Raw genomic sequence first — 21,704 nt, 5'->3', positions numbered from 1 at the left:
GAGTAGAACAGAAAGGGGGAATCAAATCAATTCACAAAATACGGCGTGCCAAATAGAATATCATTTTTAATCATCGTTTTTTAAAATACATATTCCATAACCACATAGAACAAACAAAACCAACTCCTAACATCCTAGGAAAGATTTTAAAAAAAACCTGCAGGGTACCATACAGTTACGTACGATAAATGATGCCTAACAACAATGATACTGTAATGGTTAATGAGCATAAATGGTGCTGTCTTACCATATCCCTAGTTTCGTCTGAGTTAGTTACCTGCAGTGTAGAAAATAAGATGTAAACTGTAAGGTAAGGGTTGCTGTCTCGAACAGATGTTTTAACCCTACTGGATGCAGGGACGTTAGGGTTAATGCCCCAAAAGAGGCTGTGTTACTGTATGCCTCTGCATAAGACCCTAGACAAATGGCGCAATAACAACTGTAGCTTACAAGTTGGAGTTCATGCAGACAAACATGCGCTACTCATTATTGAATACAGCAAACCACATGACAGGACAGCAACAGACCCAAACAATAGAAGCATGCAAATATTTCATTATGCAAATAATGCATTATGCAAATATATACTTTACAAATTGTATGGGTAATAAATATATGTCGAAAGAGACTCCTGACAACCAAATCAGAGTCAAGTGTAGATGTTAGTAAGCCAGCTTAATTAAATGGGACCGTAACAAGTCATCCAAAACCAGTACTGTATATCCTTTCCCCAGATATAGATTTGGTGTAATTGTATCCTCCAAAAGTTCAAGCTCCAGGTAGGGGTAGGAGTTATACTCTAGCTTAATCTATCAGACAAAGAGTATAAATGGTTACTGTCTAGATAAAGCAGCTGAAGTTCAACTACTCTGTTAAACCGTCTGCTGCCACTGTTTTGAGATGGAAAATCCACTGGGTTGCCTTCTGTAAAATCTTTTTGTCCCAGTCCCCACATCTCCCAGATGGTCTGATCAGCTAAAGTCCAATACGTCTTATGCAAGTAGAATCACCTTGGTGTTCACTATGTACGTGTAGTAATATAAGTCTATCTCTCACGTGTATGATATCCCCCAAATGCTCTACCTATACGGTACTTCGACGGAACTCGCGTATAGTCTTTCCTACATATTCAAAACCGCATATAAAAAAAATATATATATTTTAAAGGTGAACATAGCCTTTTAGGTGTAAGACAGAGTTTTATCTTACAATAGTACTGCACAATTATGACCGGTCATAGCTGGTGCAGAGCGTGTGTTCATTCTAGAACTCCATTCAGCATTAAAAACATTTATCATGAGCCATGCAGCGGTTTAATAAATACGTCACGGTGTATCAACTTAATGACTGTTTTTACTGTTTTGATACCTCTTCCCCATTGTGCTTCTAATTTGTAATGTTTTGCAATAATTTGATATTTATAGCTATAAGAATTGATTACATCTATAGATGATGAATGACTGCAGAAAGCCAGCCATACATGTGACATAGCAGTTGGCTGAAGGACAGCTGGACTGACAACTGTATCTTCCGACTCTCCCGTAAACATGCACATTTAGATTGGTCAAGCATTCCAAGGCGTGATTTTCTGTCCTTTCAGTGTATAAATAAATGCTTGCTGTGATAAAAACAGTAATATCTAGGGGAGAATTTGAGGCAGCTCAGTACCTGTGCCCTGTAGGAGATGAGAGTATCATGATCTAAACAAAACAAGCCAAAAGATACCCCAATATCTCCAGAGGTTGGGTAGAGTGTACTATGCCTTTTATTCAGAGTCGTATATCAAGGCTTCGCTTCACCTAGGGCCAAGAGGCAATTTGCCGCTCTAGCCTTGTATCTATATACTCTGGAAAGACATAGAGGCTTATTGTCACCCTCTTGGCACCAGGGGCACATGTATCAGAAGCCCCCTATAACTATACCCCTGCTTTTATCTTCCTCGATCTGCAAGTGAAATGTATAATCTGGTTTTGTTATCTTACAAAGCTTTATATTTTGGAAAGATTTTGGGATATTTACTATCAATGAATGCAAATGTGCAGTACTTGCAACCAAATGTTAAATTAGTCCAAATGGATGGTTGCTTGCTATAAGGAATGGACTCTTTAGATTGCTTTAAATGCTGATTCATTTTGTCTTGATATCTGTAAATTGTAGAATTAAATCCCTAAGTACTTGGTCACTACTATAAAATATTTTACATTTATATTAGAAATGTTAGAGTAGAGTAAAAATGATGAGACACAAAAGCAGTACAGCTCCTTTTGTTTATATCAGACTTAACATTTTAAGTGTTGTGAATTATTTATTAAGGCCAGTTATTTATATAGTGCTAACATATTCTGCAGTGCTGTGAAGAGAATACAGTCACATCAGTCCAAATCCCGTCGGGCTCACAATCTATTTCCCCAAACTTGGAGCACTTGCACAGTCGATGGCCAATTTTCTAAGACCATGAATCCATAAGTATGTTTTTGAAGTATGAAAATAGTGAGAAAAACTCAATGCAAGCACGGGGAAAAAATACAAACTCCATGCAAATCTTGATGTTTAACTCCAGTGCTGTAAAAAGTCAATGCAAACCACTGAGCCAACTGGCTTCCCAAATAGCAATTTTTATTTGTATAGCAATTTACAGTCATATTATTGGATTGAAACAAGTATGTTTTTTGTGTGAGTGTTCTCTTTCGTAACATGAGCATTATGAATGAATGGCAACATAAAAATAGCTGAAAATGAGCGATCAAATCCAAGCCTAAGTAAGCAGACAAGCAATAGCATAGCATCAAAAAGGCCCTCAGATACCTATGACTAGTGTCTTCATCCTTGGTAGACAATATAACTACATTGGAATGAATATATAGACTCCAAACAGAGTTGTGTTAATGGCTGGAGACTGCTTTAAAGCACCACTGTCCCCTCAAAAAATCTTCTAGGCAGCTCCATACACAGATAGTTATAGCACAAAGAGACAAAAGAGCTTTTGACGCCAATGTATCAATATATAAAAAGTTATAAATTTTATTTGGACAGACAACATATACATTAAAAATAATACAAAAAGTATGACTCCTAGTAAAGTTACGGAGACCGCACTCACAAACTGCTACACACTATAATATATGGGCAAGCAATACCCAACACTGTATGGACCACCCCACAGTTAGAGTCAAAGACAATGCATAGCATAGGGTTAAATGGTCAGATCAAGGGACTTACCCATGTGTGAGACAGAAGGTGAAAGAGTGTCTGCTCCGCCGTATACCCCGACGCGCGTTTCACCACGAAAAGCTTCCTCAAGGGGATGTGTAACTTTACTAGAGTCATACTTTTTGTATTATTTTTAATGTATATGTTGTCTGTTCAAATAAAATGTATAACTTTTTATATATTGATACATTGGCGTTAAAAGCTATTTTGTCTCTTTGTAATATAACTACATTGTTATTTAACCACTTACATTGTACTCAGATCCATCCACTCACCAAAAAGATGAAGTTGTTCGTCAAAACGACAAAAGTGTCCCACCAAAAAAAAAAGAATATATTGTTTGCAATGAAAAAAGCACTAAGATATCAACTGGCTAATAATCCTCCTGGATCCTTGACTATAACACATATTTAAGTCACTGGTGATACATTTGGTTTGCTTTAATAGGATGAGCATGGCTAATGTGCGAAAGAAACATAAAGGGACTTTCCTAAGCCTGTTTCCCAAATGGCCTGTAATGGCATCTATCTGTAATACATCTGCAGATAAATGGGTATTTCTTAGTCACTTTAATAATGTAATGTGGTGCTTTAGTCATACCTTTTATTAAAAATATTTTATTTTGTTTACACTAGCAATATGTATGGCCATTTTAGTTTCCATTGACAGCATCAATGTAAAGTATTTTGCAGTAAGAGAGCTCTTAAGGGCAATAAAATTGCCGGTGTGTGGTGCCTGGTGAATTGCATAGATCTATGAGTAAGTGCACATTACAACACTTGTCACTTAACCTACCCCTGGGATTCGTGTTTGCTCATTAGTATGATTGACCATACACGTTCCCTAGATAGGTCATCTTTATTAGAGCTGCAAAGGGAATTAGACTTGCCATAGTGGTAGCATACAATAAAATACAGTGATGCCAATACATCCTATTGTACTAATGTTTGATGCTACCGCTCCTTCCTTTTACATTCGTTGATGAATTCCAGATTTATTTAGTTATTTCCTTTCTAACCTACTGTTGTGGTTGGTCATGAGGCAATGAATATAGGTCAATGAATTATTACTCTAGCTGGTCTTTTACATTGTAAGAAAATGCTGAGCCATTTCGAACCTGTTTTCCACTTTTTTAATTATAGTAATTTTCAGTTTTTTTCCTGTCCCCATTCTGATCAAATATGTATTGCAATTTTTGTATTTTTTCTGTAAAGTACAGTATGAACATATAACACAGGAAGTGTAATAGAATTTTACCGGTCATACTTTGAAGAGAACATTTAAGCTAGGATTCAATCTTCTGCCATTGAAAACACGCAAAACTCTGCCTTAAATGAGTAACCTTGTATATGTCGAGGGAATACGTGCATTACACCTAGAAGCTGCTATTACACTGTGATTCTGTCAAATTCAAGAAATGTTCTGAAATGATCTGGACTCTAATGGAGCATTGAACCAGAATTCGGAGCATTTGAGGATATTGTAAGGGGATCATTAGGCAAGGTTCATCTCTAAGTACAAATCCAAGAATCTGAAGGACATACAGACAGGTTCAGCAGCAGGACAGCAGATTATTTCCACCAGGACCAATAAGGGGGATTTTTTTTTCCAACTAGGATTTTTTTTGAAAACTAATAAAAGCTTCTAATTTACTGTTGTGTGGACTATTGTAGCTTCTTCTTGGGTTCCTTATTATTCTTTTTATGATATTACCTTCATTGCCTTCTGTCCGCCTACATTTCCTTGATCACACCTATACCATGTAGAGATGATTCTCTGAAACAACACATCCCTTTAAAGCATCTGATACTGATACCATATATTTAGGACTTGTGGCAAAACTTCTATGTCACAAGTACAGCTTGGTTGTCAGATGTTAAGGTGCTATATTTGGAATTTCAACTTAGATTAGAGGGTTTTTTGTTTTATTTTAATAAATTTTAATCATGGTATAAGGCTGAGTTCACACTGAGTTTTTTGCAGGAGGAAAATTTGCCTCAAAATTCCGCTTGGAACCGATGAACGGAATCCCGACGCTGATGTGAACACACCCTTAAGCAGTTGTTTTTATTATTGTAGTATTTCTTTATTTCGTTTTACATCTTAAATCAATGGAACATGTTATCTCTTATAAGGAGCATATCATCTAAATGTTCGCTTTATATCCATATCAATATTAGTTTTAGGCATTTTGAATGGGAATATACTTACCTACCCACTGACATTTAAATAATAAATTGTATTATTTTTGTAAATATTGTTTGGGTTTGGTTCACATTATCTGGTCCAACCCTCTTTCCGGGTATGTCTTCAGTTTAGGGACAGTTGTGTTACAACATCTGTGATGTTTCTATTATAATATACAATATTCTTCACTTGTGTTTTGTAGCCATATATTCTGATGAACAACGTCCAGCAACTAAGAGTTCAACTGGAAAAGATGTTTGAGAACATGGGAGGGAAAGAGGTAAGACTACTCGTGTTTCTACCGTTGATGTTTTACTAAAATGCATTTAGAGATCATTAGATAAATCCTATTCCATATTTAGTTTATTAGTTTATATCAATCTTGATCTGCAACTTTGTTACAGGCAGAGGAGCATTATTGGATTAAGAGGTAATGGCTAGTGATGTAACTAGACCTAATACATGCACCTCCGTCTAATGATCTTTGAATGAGTTAAATTTCATGTTGTCTGTTGTAGTCACGATGCAAACATCCCCCACTGTTTCCCGATGAAGCAGGCCTAGGCAACCTGTAGTTTACTTCCTATAATAAAACTAGGATGCCCCCTACCCAGAGCCTGGCAAAGTGGGACATGTAGCTTCACCATAGGTGGACAACTACAGGTTGCCTATCTCAGGAATATTGAGTTTTCTTTATCTGTGTTGATAGTTTTGTGTTTTGTGCTTTGTCTGTAATGTGTCATGTCTTTGTCCATCTGCCATCTACTGAGCAGAAGAAAGAAGGAGCAATAGCCTTTTACAAGGTTTGTCAAGGCGAGCATGCATTGATATCTCAAACTATATGTAACAGGCTGTCATTCAGTGCCAGACTGACAGGCTATAGTGACTGTGTCAGCCTAAGAATACAATGATTCTGATTGATATTGATGCTATAGAACAATGGAGCACAAAGGAAAGGAAGTCAGTATTGACATCTATTATTTTACTGAACATTACAAAGATAAAATGGCCAATACAAGAACACAGAGAGCACTTGAAATGCATTTACAACCATTGACTTACCTGGGGTGCCATAGTACTGATGATATCATAATTATATATTTTATATAGTATGTTCTATTCTTGTAGTGTGTCTGTATTGACACTTATATATTTTATGTCCCTCTTCCCAGTGCCACCTCATTACCTAATGCTACATTATGCTTCATGATTTCCTTTGGCTGCTACTATATAGTAACAATTGAATAATCTAATAAAATAAAATTAGTTCCAAATCTTTTAAATATGTTTCTGAGTGTCAAATGGCTTAGGCTGAGCCTTGTCACTATATCTATATGCATACCGGCCACGCATGCCTAGGAATGGTACTTGATAATAATGGTTCATCATTAGCTAAATGGTTCGAAACCTTTAGCATGTGTTAATTCTCAATTACACATTGTGACTTAGCACTAGGCTGAATAATATTCTGGAATTCATATCAGAACATCAGATTGGGCTAAAGTATCTTTTATTTGATCAGTGATACAAAACTGCTTACGCTGGCATATTTGCCTAAGGCTGGACTTCAGCTCAGTCACTGATTTCTCAATAACTGGATAAAATCAGATACTGTATGCCCTCCCCTGGCTCGTATTTGCATGATGTAAGAGAACTGGGAATAGCTGCTTTCTGCTTGGATTGATTGCACTCTCCTGACGCTGTGCGATCAGCCAGTTTCCTGACTGACCGCTGCGTGAACTATTTTCCATGACCGCAGAGTGGCTAATTATTTTTATTTTTCAATATTTGCAGACAGATTTAGAAAATTTGACAGGTACTAATATAATACTTTATTCAGATTACATATCATAGATGGTTACAAATGCATTCTTAAAGGGCCAGATCCCAGAATAAAAGATGAGAAACTCAAGGTCATCACTGCTATGATAGACCCTTCCTATTTGAGACTTAAAGGCGAAGTACACCTTTTGGAAGAATTTTTTATTATTATTATTAATAAATCAGTGTCTTATGTGTTCTTAAGCAACTTTTAAATGAACTTTTAGTAAAAAAAAAATTACTTTCTACAATAAAGTTTTATGTATCCTGTATACGGTACACAGAAGCTGTATCATTCTCTCTCGGCCAAATTTGTCAGTTTAGCTTCTATGTATACAGGATAAAAAAAAAAAAAGTAATAAGAATGAATTTAAAAGTTGCTTAAAAACACATAGGACATTGATTTAATAAATAAAAAAATAGCTTTCAAAGATGTACATAGCCTTTAATGCATTAAAACATTTCTTCCTGTACAGTCTTTTCCAAATCTGCCTGCTCAATATATTAATAAAACAGACATTTATTAATATATGCAAAAAAAAACACTGTTGTCTGCTTTTTTGTCACAATGTGTTAACTTAACAAAATGTCCAGTTGGCATGAGAATGTCAATGACATACAATGTAAGCAGGTAGACATAAAAGTTTATCATGTGAAGGTGTTAAAACTCAGAACATGTCACTGTGTTTCATATGCTGTAGATGGATGTCTGCCTTAAGGGCCTTTTACAATTGGCCGGTGCAGCGAGCGCCGATCAACGAGACATCGGGGCTTGTTTGCTCCTGTCATACGGAGCTATGGATGGGGACGAGTGGTCGTTACTCCGATCGCTCGTCCCCATACCTTATTATCATGTCGGCAGCGCGTCTCTTTGTTTACACAGGGAGATGTGCTGCCGACAGCGATAATATTTAACATTTTTAAAACGGTGCGATCAGCAGATGATTGAGCGTTTACTCGGCCATCTGCTGATCGCTGCCCTGTTTACAAAGGGCGATTATTGGCAATGAGCGTTCTATGAAAGCTCGTCTGCCCAATAATCGCCCAGTGTAAAACCCCCTTTACTTCAGAAAATTGCTCACACGAGCTTGCGTTATCTTGTTGCTGTCATTCAGCATTATTATTCTATCCCAGATATTCAAAAAATCATTATGTTACTGATCTGTTTTTCTGGAATTGCTGTCGAACTCTCGTTATTTATATATGTATGACACAGTATAGCCAATGGAATTATTTTGTGAAGATGCAAGTAGATATTGTATCCAGTGCATAGCGTAAAACTGTGTCTCATCCACTAGTTCAGCTACTCTCCCATCATGGTTTAAAAAAATGGAGCAGATGACCAGCGGGAGAGTAAGAGAATTCTTACACCCGCCTATAGTTAATAATTTAGACTTCATCTCTTTAAGTCTAATCATTAAATCTTATTTATATTTCATTATTGTTTGATTTTGGGATATTTTTTATCTGATAGTAGAACACTTTTTAACACTTTTTGTAATCTCTTGCCTTTTCTCACTTATAAATCTAACAGTGAGTTTTCACAAAAAGCTGGCACTGCTTTTTATGCTTTCTCCAGAAATACTGTACAAAGACAGGTTTTTACACCTACATAGTGCCAATGATAACATATGATAAGAATATCACACACACTTTTCAATCATTCCAGTTCTCAGATCCAATTGAAAATGAGTTTGACATGTCCACCAAAACATGGAACATATTTAACGCTGGCAAGTACAGTACACTACATTTGGGTCTACCCGCACCTGCATTACCCACTCTACCTAAAATAATACTTTTAATAATGCAAAGAAATTCTGTGTCTAAATTGAGTTGATGTGGTTTGATCTTATTGCTTAGAGGATCAGGAGGGGAGATGCAGTGTCTAAGTAAATGCAAGTAAGGCCTCATGCACACGACCATATTTTTTATCCGAAATTATGGATCTGTAATTGCAGATAAAAATACTGATTCATTCCTATGGGCCATGGACACCTTACCGTATATTTATGGGTGTGTGTCTGGGCCATCGAAATGACCCGCAAAAAATAGGACATGTCCTATTTTTGCATTTACGGACCGTGCTCCTATACTTTTTAATGTAAGTAAGGCCCGCAAATGGGTGACAGTCCGCGGCCCATCTGTGCAGTATTTACTGACCGTAAATACTGCGCGGACGTGTGCATGAGGCCTTAATGCTCAAATATTGAATTTTAATACAGATTATATGAGCAATTTAGAGCAATATAGGTACTACAGGTTGTTCAAACCATACAGGCTCTTTAATCCCTGCTTCTTTAGAGCTGGGGAAAAATAATTAATTTGATTTACTTCTTTTACAATAAGTATATTACTTAATATGACACAAATATATAATAAAAATGTTGGTCACAATCTGAGAAACTTAGTTCGGGTTTCCAGTTCTGACACATAGGGATGGGAATCCTTATTGAAACATCCAAGAGTTATCTTGGTCGGTATGAACAGATTGTATCTCTAAAAGTCACAGGTTGCCTTTGGAGACTTCACCAAGGGAATAAATATGAGTTTCCCGATAAAAGTACCAAATATCTCTTACAAAATTGAACTATATATCCTCACACAGATATCCATAGGAAAGATTGATGGCTGTAAATCAATTTTACCTTTGGGCAGAAGATCCCAGAAATATCAATAAAAGAGGCCATTACTTTCAATTGAGTGAATTCTGTAACAGAGGCATTGTCATTTATTCACCTGGGGGACTAGGTAATAAACCACTTCAGCTTGTAATAGCTCAGTGATTAAGCCATACAGGCTTTTTCAGGAGCTCCTTGTCCTTGATCATCTAGACAAGTTCCTTGTACCAGTATTAAAAGAATTCTTAGCATTAGGTAATACATCTCAGAAACCTGTTTTTGTCATGGGAAGGATAAGTAGTGACATCCTATATATAGCTTTATTTGCCAAGGGGAGGCTTTTGTGAGTGTATGTCCCTGCATGTGACATTGTATAAGCAGGGATAGGCTTATACAATAGGTTAAATATATTCGTTTATGCATTCACTAATCTTGTTTTCAGTGTTAAAGGGATTATCCCAGCACAACAACTTATCACCTATTCATAGAATAGGTGATAAGTGTTTGATTGCTGGTGGTCCCACTGCTGAGACCCACATCGATCAAGGGAATAGGGGTCCCGAGTCCCCTGATTGAACAGGGCAGCAGTCCATGCATGCACGCTGCCGTTCTATTCATTCTCTATGGGACTGATAAAGGTAGCTGAGTGCTGTACTCGGCTATCTATGGCAGTCCCTTGTGGATAGGTGATAAGTTGTTGTGGTAGGACAATTTGTGGAGCACTTACCTGATCTTCCTCAGCCACCAAGCAAGGAGAGACCAACTGGGAAACATAAAGGATGTGCTCCTGCTTCTCCCCAAATTTGGTGTTCTGGGGTGTTCAATGGGTGCAATAGACACCTTCTATTTTACTGGTATGAGGGAATCTAGTAGATGCCCTAATTTGAAGGCAAATTTCCAGGTACAGATCATTTATAATAATGTCTTTCACTGACCAGTGATTGGGCCACTGTTCTCCCTCGATGTCCATTGATTTGGAGATTATTCATTACTATTGACATTTATTGGTTGGTGACTGAGATACTATCTTTTTTTTTTTTTTTTAAATCAGTCCAATTTTTATTCAACAAGAACAGTAATACATTGACAGTCAGACAACCACTGTAACATCATCATATACAGCATTTCCATTAGAACATCATACAGATATACCATTCTTTAGTATTGACATTCATTGGTCAGTGACTAGTAGAAAATTTTGTAGTGTTTTTTACAGGTGAATGAGTTTTCATCACATGCATACAGCAAGCCTCATGTCCAAAATGCAGTAATACAGCAAGAACATATCCTTATATTTTATGAAATACATTTTAATGAATGTATTGCACCACTTGCAGATCTGACCTTTTTAATCTTTTGAATGTCAAATTCTATTACTAAAATAAAATTGCCATTATTATTTTCAACCACTGCCAAATCATGTATATTGAATTGTTAAGGGAAGCAAACCCAATCTCAGTGATTCCTTTCAACTTATGAACCTCTACTCCTACTCATGTTGGGGCCAGCAGGGCATTTCATCATTTTTGGCCAACACTATATTTTAAACAAGATATATTGACTGCCTTACTTGCCTACTCCAAGCTCCCTTAAGCGGCTAAAATCATCTTGCCATCCTTACAATACACAATGAAAGTTCTTGTTGCTGCTCTCTTCCAAAGATTTACGGTCTCTGCTCTGATGAACCCTGGTTAATAAATACTAGTCTACACCAACCATAACTAATCTTTTCCGCAGGCTATTAGTTGAACAGGTCCAGCTAGTAGGGTTACCATATATACACACTCTGTGCTCATTTTAGTAATACTTAACACTGTCTTAGTCCCTGCTTATACGACATACTGATATATATCTGTTTCTCTGTACAAGTCTTCTAGTCACACCGCTCATCTCAAGCATCCACTTGCCTTTTACTACCATAGGCCTTACACTCAGTCCATGTGTTTAGTCTTATGGTCTCCTCAGAAAACTTTTACAACTGCTGCTCTCGAACAATTTGCAAGGACCTCGTCAGCAATCATCTCATGTTCATAGATTATGTGATCACATTGCTGAGCCATTATGTCTCATACTAAACACTCTGATAGCTGCTGAATCATTTGTTATGTCTAGTATAGGGCCTGAGGGGAAGGTGCATGACACAGGAATTAGGTGTTCTTTGAATTCCTTTGTCACGCAACCGCCTCAAATCCTGCATCGGGCATTACTCAATGTATTGCCTGTAGTGACCTTCAAATAAGATACAATGCAGCACTGAGCAGGTAGACGCTTAAAATACCTGGGGCACTGGCATATGGAGTAGACACAGATATAAATTAATTTAGTGATCTCTGGCACCAAGTGACCCAGGGCACTGAGCAAAAGTCCCAGGGCGCGTGCCCCTAGTGCCATGTGCTAGCAGCGCCACTGGAAATGAGTATTTTTGTGTTAAACATTTATTGTTCAATTACAAGAGAAAACCTTGGAAACCTTTACTTTCCAGAAAGCGAAGACAGTACATTAGCAGCTCGTAATTAATTCTTTATCTAAACTTCACGTTATTTTCATTTTTGTTGAGCAGCTGCTGACTACCACAGGCATTTTGAAGCTGTGCATCTAAAACCCATTCTTAATGCATAAAAACCCATGACGACATCTAACCTATGTCTAACTATTAGTTCCTTTGTAAACAAGGTTCATACTCAGACATTGAATAATTATCACTTATTTGAAAGCATTTTTATATAAAGCTTAGCAGAACAATGTAAACAATTAGGTTAAAAGGAACATAAACATTAAATCTAAAATAAATATATTGTGACCGAGTTTCACAAAGAGGCCAAGTGATGTCAACAGTTATTGTATTTGTCATTGGAATATTTCCTGTGTGTTTGCTACATACCAAATCATTCCTTTCACATTCAGTACGAACAAGAAAAAAAAAAAAGCTAATGTAAGGTGAGAACATCCAGCAAGCTTTGCTGCTTCAATGCTTTTAAATACATCTCCAAGCATACTGTAAATGGAGCAATGCGATCCTGACGTTCCAATATTTCACATGTAACAATGTTTGTATATTATGGAAGTCATTAGAATGTATTTTTACAGCATTGTCTCTTCTTGTATACTTAGGTATGACAATGATTCTTTTATTTCAATATCTGATTCATTTTGTATATTTTTCTATTAATTGCAGTTTTAACTCCATGCTGAAGAAATAGTATAGGTGCTTATACCGCAACAATGCAAATAGAATGGTGTTTACTAAACTGTATTCTTAGAGGGAGAATACACTTAAAAAGGATCTGTCACTAGTTTAGTATTGACCAATCCCCTAACTAATCTGATAGGAGCTGTCACGCTGATAATGCTAGTGAAAATTGTGTCCCAAAAAGCTGATTATTTTAAATATGCAAATGACGTAATACTTGTCAACACCAGCGATTCTCCTGAGGTGGAGCTACCTCATAGCCTCTGACGCCGTCCTATCAGCATGAAGCTGCTGCACCCACAGTGTGAGAGACTGAGCCTGGAGGGATGGGGTATCACTTCAAATATCCATATCTCCGGCTGTGGACCAGCTAGCACAATGGCTCTGATGGCATATGAAAGATGAGATTCTAATCTTTCATATACCACCAGGATCAAAGTTGTGACATAACCAGAGGTTTCACCAGATAAAAACACAGTCCGGAATGGAAGCTGTATACTATATGATCATGCTGTGTTCCTGGGCTGGGAAGAGAACTGTATGGCGCTGATTGGACAGCGTCATACTGAAAACATTACACCGCCCAGAGTGAAAAGAACGAGTCACCTCCCATTTGGCAAGAATAGCCAAATTAGCATATTTAGAAACATGCTCATAACTTTGCAAATAATAAACGTTTTTGAAAAAAAAAATCACACTGTAGCTATCCGCATCATAGCACCTATTAGATTAGTTAGGAGTTAGGGCATTAATAAACTAGTGAGATCCTCTTTAAGTCCTCTTCAAGAGACTTGGTAACTTGTCAAGAGCAGAAGGGGTAGGATAGGGTAAATGTTAGGAGTGGTTGACATGCTCAAGTGCTGTACAGAGTGGGAAAGTAGCTGTGGAGCTGTGCATTGTTTGTATGGAGCTTTGTGTTGTGAGTATAGCTGTGTGACATTGACGCACAAAAAAAAATGTAGTATACCATTACAAGATACAATATATATTAAAGCTAAGATGTGGACCTGCCTAAGTGATTTACTGTGATGAAAGAGCTGTACACTGTCGTTGTGGCACTGTGGAGAATTGACACATAAACATTGTAGACAAAATTACATTTATAGTAAAGTATTATACTAGTGCACAGTTTGGAACCGATCATGGATCATTCTGCATCAATTTAAAAATCGGATATAGAATTCATTTACTTAAAAAATTGTAAGATATTATGCACACAAACCTATTACAGCTTTGTGCATGAGCCACATTTTAAGAACCCCGAACGGATTCGGATCCTATCGTGTGAGATTACAAAAGCCATGCCTAAGGTCTTCTTTGAGAAAGTCTTACCTGGTCTATCCCTGATTTAACAAATATATGAATAACAATTTAGAAAAATGCACACACCCCGGTCTCGAGCAGGTAAAGACTGGCATAGTCCAAGGCGCCGTGTAGAATTATACATAGTAGGTACTTTACCGCTCAAACTGTCCATATTTGCACCAATTAGGGTTTGTTCACACGCAGTGTTTTCAGGCGTATTTAGGGGTGTAAACACCTCAAAATACGCCTGAAAAAATGATAGTTAACCGCCTACAAACATCTGCCCATTGGGAAATACGGCGTTTTTTTTAGACGGGGAATTTCTTTACATTTTAAAAACGGCACGTAAAAAAATGCAGCTTGAAAAAAAGTAGCATGTCACGTCTTGAGACGTTTTTGGAGATATTTTCATAGAGTCAATAGAAAAAAAGCCTCAAAAAACATTTTTAGCTTCACATGTTTTTGATTTTGCATATGAACATCCTCTAAGTCCTTTTGTCTTCCGATTCTTATTATAATCTGGACTCAGGAGCGTAACTAACACAGCAGCCGTAGCGGTTCCTATGGGGCCTGTGGTGTCAGGGGGGCCCATGCAGTCTGGCACACTATGTCGTGACGCTAGCATCCTGCCGTTATGTGCGACTGGGGGGGCGGAGCTGGAAGCCACTTTAAGTTAAATAAAACTGAAGGGAGGATGCACTGCATTACTTACATTTTATGCAGTGCATCCTCCACAGTCCTGAGCATTCCTGGAATGTCTCTTCTCCTCTCTCCACTGTGTACAGCATCAGCCGGAGCTTGCTCCAGCTGTCGGGTTGAAGAGGAGACGGAGAATGAACGCTCAGAAGTCACATTACAGAAGTAGGCACAGATAAACAGCACGTCAGAAAAAGAGGAAACTTACAGTCCTGTCTGTTCTGTGTCCCTCTCCTTCGTGATTTCTGCAGCTGGTTATCAGCTGCTTTCTTATCTACAGTATGCTCCTGACACTCTATATGGCTGTTCTAGAATGAGGGATGCATAATAGGATCTCATCTGCTAATTAAGAGGGCCTACATGACAGATCTTACATAGAAGGTTAATAAATAAGTGTGTATAAGTGCATATGTCTGTTTTTATATACATACAGTCAGGTCCTGAATTATTTGGACAGTGACACAGGTTTTGGCATTTTAGCTGTTTACCAAAATATATTGAATATACAGTTATATAATCAATATGGGCTGAAAGTGCAGACGCTCCGCTTTAATTTGAGGGTATTCACATCCTAATTTGAGGAAGGATTTAGGAATTACAACTCTTTAATATGTAGCTGCCTCTTTTTCAGGGGACCGAAGGTATTTGGATAATTATCTCAAAAGCTATTGAATAGGCTGCATGGGCTATTCCCTCGTTAATCCATCATCAATTAAGCAGGTAAAAGGTCTGGAGTTGATTCCAGGTGTGGCATTTGTATTTGGAAGCTGTTGCTGTGACCCCACAACATGAGGTCAAAGGAGCTCACAATGCAAGTGAAACAGACCATTGTTAGGCTGAAAAAAATTGAAGAAATCCATTAGAGAGATAGCACAAATGTTAGGAGTGGCCAAATCAACAGTTTGGTACATACTTGAAAAAAAAAAAAAAGCGCACTGGTGATCTCGTGAACTCCAAAAGGCCTGGACGTCCACGGAAGACAACAGTGGTGGATGATCATAGAAACCTTTCCATGGTGAAGAAAAACCCCTTCACAACATCTACCCAAGTGAAGAACACTCTCCTGGAAGTAGATGTATCAGTATCTAAGTCTACCATAAAGAGAAGAAGTGGCCAAATCAACAGTTTGGTACATTCTTGAAAAATCAGAGCGCACTGGTGATCTCGTGAACTCCAAAAGGCCTGGACGTCATTCATGAGGTTTTCATTTGGTTTCATATGGGTTTGGATGTTCAATCATGCATGATACCTCTACTTACATTGCAATATGCTAGATGTTTTCTTTGTAATTTTATTTTTTACATCTCTTCATCTAATATGTTCTGTTTTATTTTTACCTGCTTGCCACGACCTGTGTGTGTAATTACCTAATTTCTACTACTTCACGTGGCTTTTGGCATATGTTGATGTACTCTGCTTGTTCTACTTTTTGTTTTAAACTTCGTAAAGACAATAAAAAAATCAGATTGTTAAAAAAAAAAAAAAAAAAAAAGGCCTGAACGTCCATGGAAGACAACAGTGGTGGATGATCGCAGAATCCTTTCCATGGTGAACAAAAACCCCTTCACAACATCTACCCAAGTGAAGAACACTCTCCTGGAAGTAGGTGCATCAGTATCTAAGTCTACCATAAAGAGAAGACTTCATGAGAGAAAATACAGAGGGTTCACCACAAAGTGCAAACCATTAACCCCTTAAGGACGCAGCCTAGTTTGGGCCTTAAGGCTCAGAGCCCATTTTTCAAATCTGACATATTTCACTTTATGTGGTAATAACGTCGGAATGCTTAAACCTATCCAAGCGATTCCGAGATTGTTTTCTCGTGACACTTTGGGCTTCATGTTCGTGGTAAAATTTGGTCGATATATTCAGTCTTTATTTGAGAAAAATTGCAAAATTGAGAGAAAATTTAGAAAAAATAGCATTTTTCAGAATTTAAATGCATCTGCTTGAAAAACAAACGGTTATACCACCCACAATAGTTACTAGTTCACATTTCCCATATGTCTACTTTAGATTGGCATCGTTTTTTGAACATTATTTTATTTTTCTTGGGCGTTACAAGGCTTAGAACATAAACAGCAATTTCTCATATTTTTAAGAAAATTTCAAAAGCCTTTTTTTTAAGGTACCTGTTCAGTTCTGAAGTGGCTTTGAGGGGCCTATGTATTAGAAACCCCCATAAAGCACCCCATTTTAAAAACTAGACCCCTCAAAGTATTCAAAACAGCATTTAGAAAGTTTTTTAACCCTTCAGGCATTTCACAGGAATTAAAGCAAAGTGGAGGTGAAATTTGCAAATTTCGTTTTTATTTCTGAATTTCAATTTTATTCTATTTTTTTTCTGTAACAAAGAAGGTTTTACCAGAGAAACACAACTAAATATGTATTGTCCAGATTCTTCAGTTTTTAGAAATGTCCCACATGTGGCTCTAGTGCGCTCGTGGACTAAAACACAAGCCCCAGAAGCAAAGAAGCACCTAGTGCATTTTGGTGGTGCTTTTTTATTAGCATATATTTTAGGCAGCATGCCAGGTTTGGAGAGGTGTTGAGGTGCCAAAACAGTAGGAATCCCCCAAAACTGACCCCATTTTGGAAACTGCACCCCTCAAGGAATTAATTTATGGTTATTGTTACCATTTTGACCCCGTAGTTTTTTCACAGCGCGTATTTGAATTGGGCTGTGAAATTAAAAGAATGACAATTTTTCCAATAAGATGTCATTTTTGATCAGAATTTCTTATTTTCACAGGGAACAAAATGCCCCATTTTGTTGCCCAATTTGTCCTGAGTGCGGCAATACCCCATTTGTGGTGATAAACTGCTGTTTGGGCCCATGGGAGGCCTCAGAAGGAAAGGAGCGCTATGTGTTTGTTGGAGTCCAGATTTTGCTGGATTGGTTTTCGGGTGCCATGTCGCATTTGCAGAACCCCAGAGGTATCAAAGCACTGGAAGCCCACCAGAAGTGACCCCATTTTGGAAACAAAACCCCTCAAGGAATTTATTTATGGGTGTTGTGACCATTTAGACCCCACAGTTTTTTCACAGAACTTATTTGAATTGGGCTGTGAATTTAAAAAGACAAACTTTTTTCCAATAAGATGTAGTTTTGGCTCAAAATGTCTTCTTTTCACAACGAATAAAATACCCCATTTTGTTGCCAAATTTGTCCTGAGTGCGGCAATACCCTATTTGTGGCCATAAACTGCCGTTTGGGCCCATGGGAGGTATTAGAAGGAAAGGAGCGCTATGTGTTCTTTGGAGCACAGATTTTGCTGGATTGGTTTTCGGGTGCCATGTCGCATTTGCAGAGCCCCAAAGGTATCAAAGCAATGGAAACCCACCAGAAGTGACCCCATTTTGGAAACTACACCCCTCAAGGAATTTATTTATGGGTGTTGTGACCATTTAGACTCCACAGTTTTTTCACAGAATTTATTTGAATTGGGCTGTGAATTCAAAAAAATGAAATTTTTTCCAATAAGAGGTAGTTTTGGCTCAAAATTTCTTATTTTCACAAGGAATAAAATACCGCATTTTGTTGCCCAATTTGTCCTGAGTGTGGCAATACCCTATTTGTGGTGATAAACTGCCGTTTGGGCCCATGGGAGGGCTCAGAAGGAAAGGACCACCATGTGGCCTACTGGGAATTTTCTGGTGCTAAGTCGTGTGTGCAGAAGCCCCTGAGGTATCAGTACAGTTGAAACCCCCGAGAAGTGACCCCGTTTTAAAAACGACACCCCTTAAGGAATTCATCTAGAGGTGTAGTGAGCATTTTGACCCCACAAGTATTGTGTAAAAGATAATGCGCAGCAGATGGTGCAGAGTGAGATTTGCAATTTTCTATATATATGCCATGTCAGTGTCCGATATATTGTGCCCAGCATGTGCTACCGGAGACCTACACCCCATAAACTGTAATGTTGGCTCTCCCGGGTACGGCAATACCCTACATGTGGCTGTTATCAGCTGCCTGGGCACACAGCAGGGCTCAGAGGGGAAAGACGAGGAGGGGTAAGCTGTGCGAAGTGGATCAGAGCGAGTAAAACTGGGGTAAATTAAAAATAAAGGGATGGATGATAAATTTGAAAACACTCTTTCATACAGAGCTCTGGTTTTTCGGGACATGCGTCACATTGATATATTGTGTCCTTCCTTATCCCCCTCTTATAGCAGACTCTGCACCTCTTTTGACTTTTTCCCTTCTTGCCAGTTTGGGGAACTTCTCCTAAAAAGTGTTGCCCTGGTACGATGCCTGTGGCCTCGCTTCCAGAAGTACTGTAAGGCTTCAGGACTTGATCTGACAAGTCCACCCCTCCCATGTACCTATTGTAGTCCAGGATGCAGTCTAGTTTGGGGGTCCCTGTACTGGTACCTCGTACAGGTACATGGGTACTGGTGTGGCATCTCCCTGGTCTTGTACTTGACACACAATATGTTGCTGCTAGATTGTGCCCTGCTCTCACCCCTTCTGAGTGTTTGCCCAAGCAGAGTCGTAGGGAGGCCTCTCAGGTTTCTTCTAGCAGTGCCGCATGCCGCAGGACTTCTGGAAGCGAGGCAGTTGAAGAGTGGGACGCTGGTATAAAAATTATCCAGGTACAGGTGGTAACCCTGGTCCAGCAGTGGGTGCACCAAATCCCACACAATTTTTGTATTAACTCCCAGTAAGGGGGGGCATTCTGGGGGCTGAGAACTGGTGTCCTTCCCTTCATATATCCTAAATTTGTAGGTATACCCGGATGCACTCTCGCAGCTTATACATCTTCACGCCATACCTTGCCCTCTTACCCGGCAGGTACTGGCGAAATTGAAGCCTCCCTTTAAAATGTACCAGGGACTCATCAATAGAAATACACTTCTCGGGGGTGAATGCTGGGAAAACCGGGCACTGAAACGGTCTGATAGGGGTCTCCGTTTATACAAACGGTCAAAACTGGGGTCATCTCGGGGTGGGCGCGGCTCATTATCAGTATAATGTGAGAAGCGAAGTATTGCCTCATTTTTATTTTATTTTTTAGTTTCCAGCTCAGTTCTGAAGTTGCTTTGAGGGGCCCATATATTAGACACCCTTATCAAACACCCCATTTCAGAAACTAGACCCCTCAAAGTATTCACAACAGCATTTAAAAAGTTTATTAACCCTTTAGGCGTTTCACAGGAATTTAGAGCAAAGTAGAGGTGACATTTAATTAATTTAATTTAATTTATTAGGCACCATGTCCGGTTTGAAGAGGTCTTGTGGTGCTAAAACAGTGGAAACCCCCCAAAAGTGACCCCTTTTTGGAAACTAGACCCCTTGAGGAATCCATTGTAGTTTTCTTGGGGTGCATGCGGCTTTTTGATCAGTTTTTATTCTATTTTTAGGTGGCGTGGTGACTAAAAAAACAGCAATTTTACTATTGTTTTTTATTCAATTTTTTTTACAGCGTTCACCGTGCGCTATAAATGACATATTCACTTTATTCTGCGGGGTGATACGATTACGGCGATACCAGATGTTTATAGTTTTTTTTTATGTCTTATGGCGTTTGCACAATAAAATACATTTTGTAAAATATAATTTATTTTTTGTGTTACCTTATTCTAAGAGCCATAACTGTTTTATTTTTCCATCAGGAAAGCCGTGCGAGGACTTATTTTTTGCGTAACTAACTGTAGTTTCGATCAGCACCATTTTTAGGTACATGCGACTTTTTGATCTCTTTTTATTCCATTTTTTGGGAGGTGAAGTGACCAAACAATTGTGATTGTGGTACGGTTTATTATTATTTTCTCTTACGGCGTTCACCGCGCGGGATAAATAACGACATCGTTTTGTAGTTCAGGACGTTACGGACGCGGCGATACCAATTATGTATAGTTTATTTGTTTATTTATATATTTTTATTAATAATAAAGAACTGATAAGGGAAAAAGGGGGACTTTTACTTTTATTACTTTTAAATCTTTTATTTTCTTATTTTTACACAACTTTTTTTTACTTTTTTACACTTTTTTTACTTTGTCCCACTAGGGGACATGAGGGCAGGAGGCTCTGATCGCTATTCTAATACACTGCACTACATGCGTAGTGCAGTGTATTAGAGCTGTCAGCTGTTCGCTGACAGCAAGCATAGTGGGTCCTGATTTTGTCGGGACCCACTAGGCTTCCGTCGATGGCGTAGCCAGAGTCCATTGTTAGGATTCTGGTTGCCATAGTAGCCATCACGGCCCGCTATCGTGTAGCAGGCCGGCGATGGCAGCTTAACCCCTAAGAAGCCGCGATCGCTATTGAACGCGGCTTCTAAGGGGTTAATCGGCGGGGACCACCGCGATCGGTCCCTGCACACTAAGCTGTGATAGCCTGCTGTCGGAAACAGCAGGTATCACAGCTCAGACACGCGCCGGGGAAAGATGGCGCCGTATTTACTCAGGTCAGTAATAGTACTGACCTGAGCGCGAACGTTCTACTTAGCAGGACGTACTATTACTGACCTGAGCGCGAAGGGGTTAATCAGCCTCAAAAATAGAAAGCCCAGATTACACTTTGCCAAACAACATGTAAAGAAGCCAGGCAGTTCTGGAACAGCATTCTTTGGACAGATGAAACTAAGATCAACCTGTACCAGAATGATGGGAGGAAGGCCTGGAACAGCTCATGATCCAAAGCACACCACATCCTCTGTAAAACATGG

The 21,704-nt window shown here is 38.6% G+C and overlaps 1 protein-coding gene across 1 annotated transcript in view; it reads left to right on the top strand.

Moving 5' to 3' along the window:
* UNC13C (unc-13 homolog C) overlaps nucleotides 1-21,704 on the top strand; it is a 520,481-nt gene that overhangs the window by 418,790 nt on the left and 79,987 nt on the right. The window contains exon 25 of the mRNA XM_075857981.1: nucleotides 5,600-5,677. Coding sequence (XP_075714096.1) covers nucleotides 5,600-5,677 — 78 coding nt within the window. The remainder of the gene's footprint in view (nucleotides 1-5,599; nucleotides 5,678-21,704) is intronic.

This window comes from Rhinoderma darwinii, chromosome 3 (assembly GCF_050947455.1).
Source record: "Rhinoderma darwinii isolate aRhiDar2 chromosome 3, aRhiDar2.hap1, whole genome shotgun sequence".
NCBI lineage: Eukaryota > Metazoa > Chordata > Amphibia > Anura > Rhinodermatidae > Rhinoderma > Rhinoderma darwinii.
The sequence above is the reverse complement of the archived record's forward strand: the minus strand, read 5'-3'. Positions and strand labels throughout refer to the sequence as shown.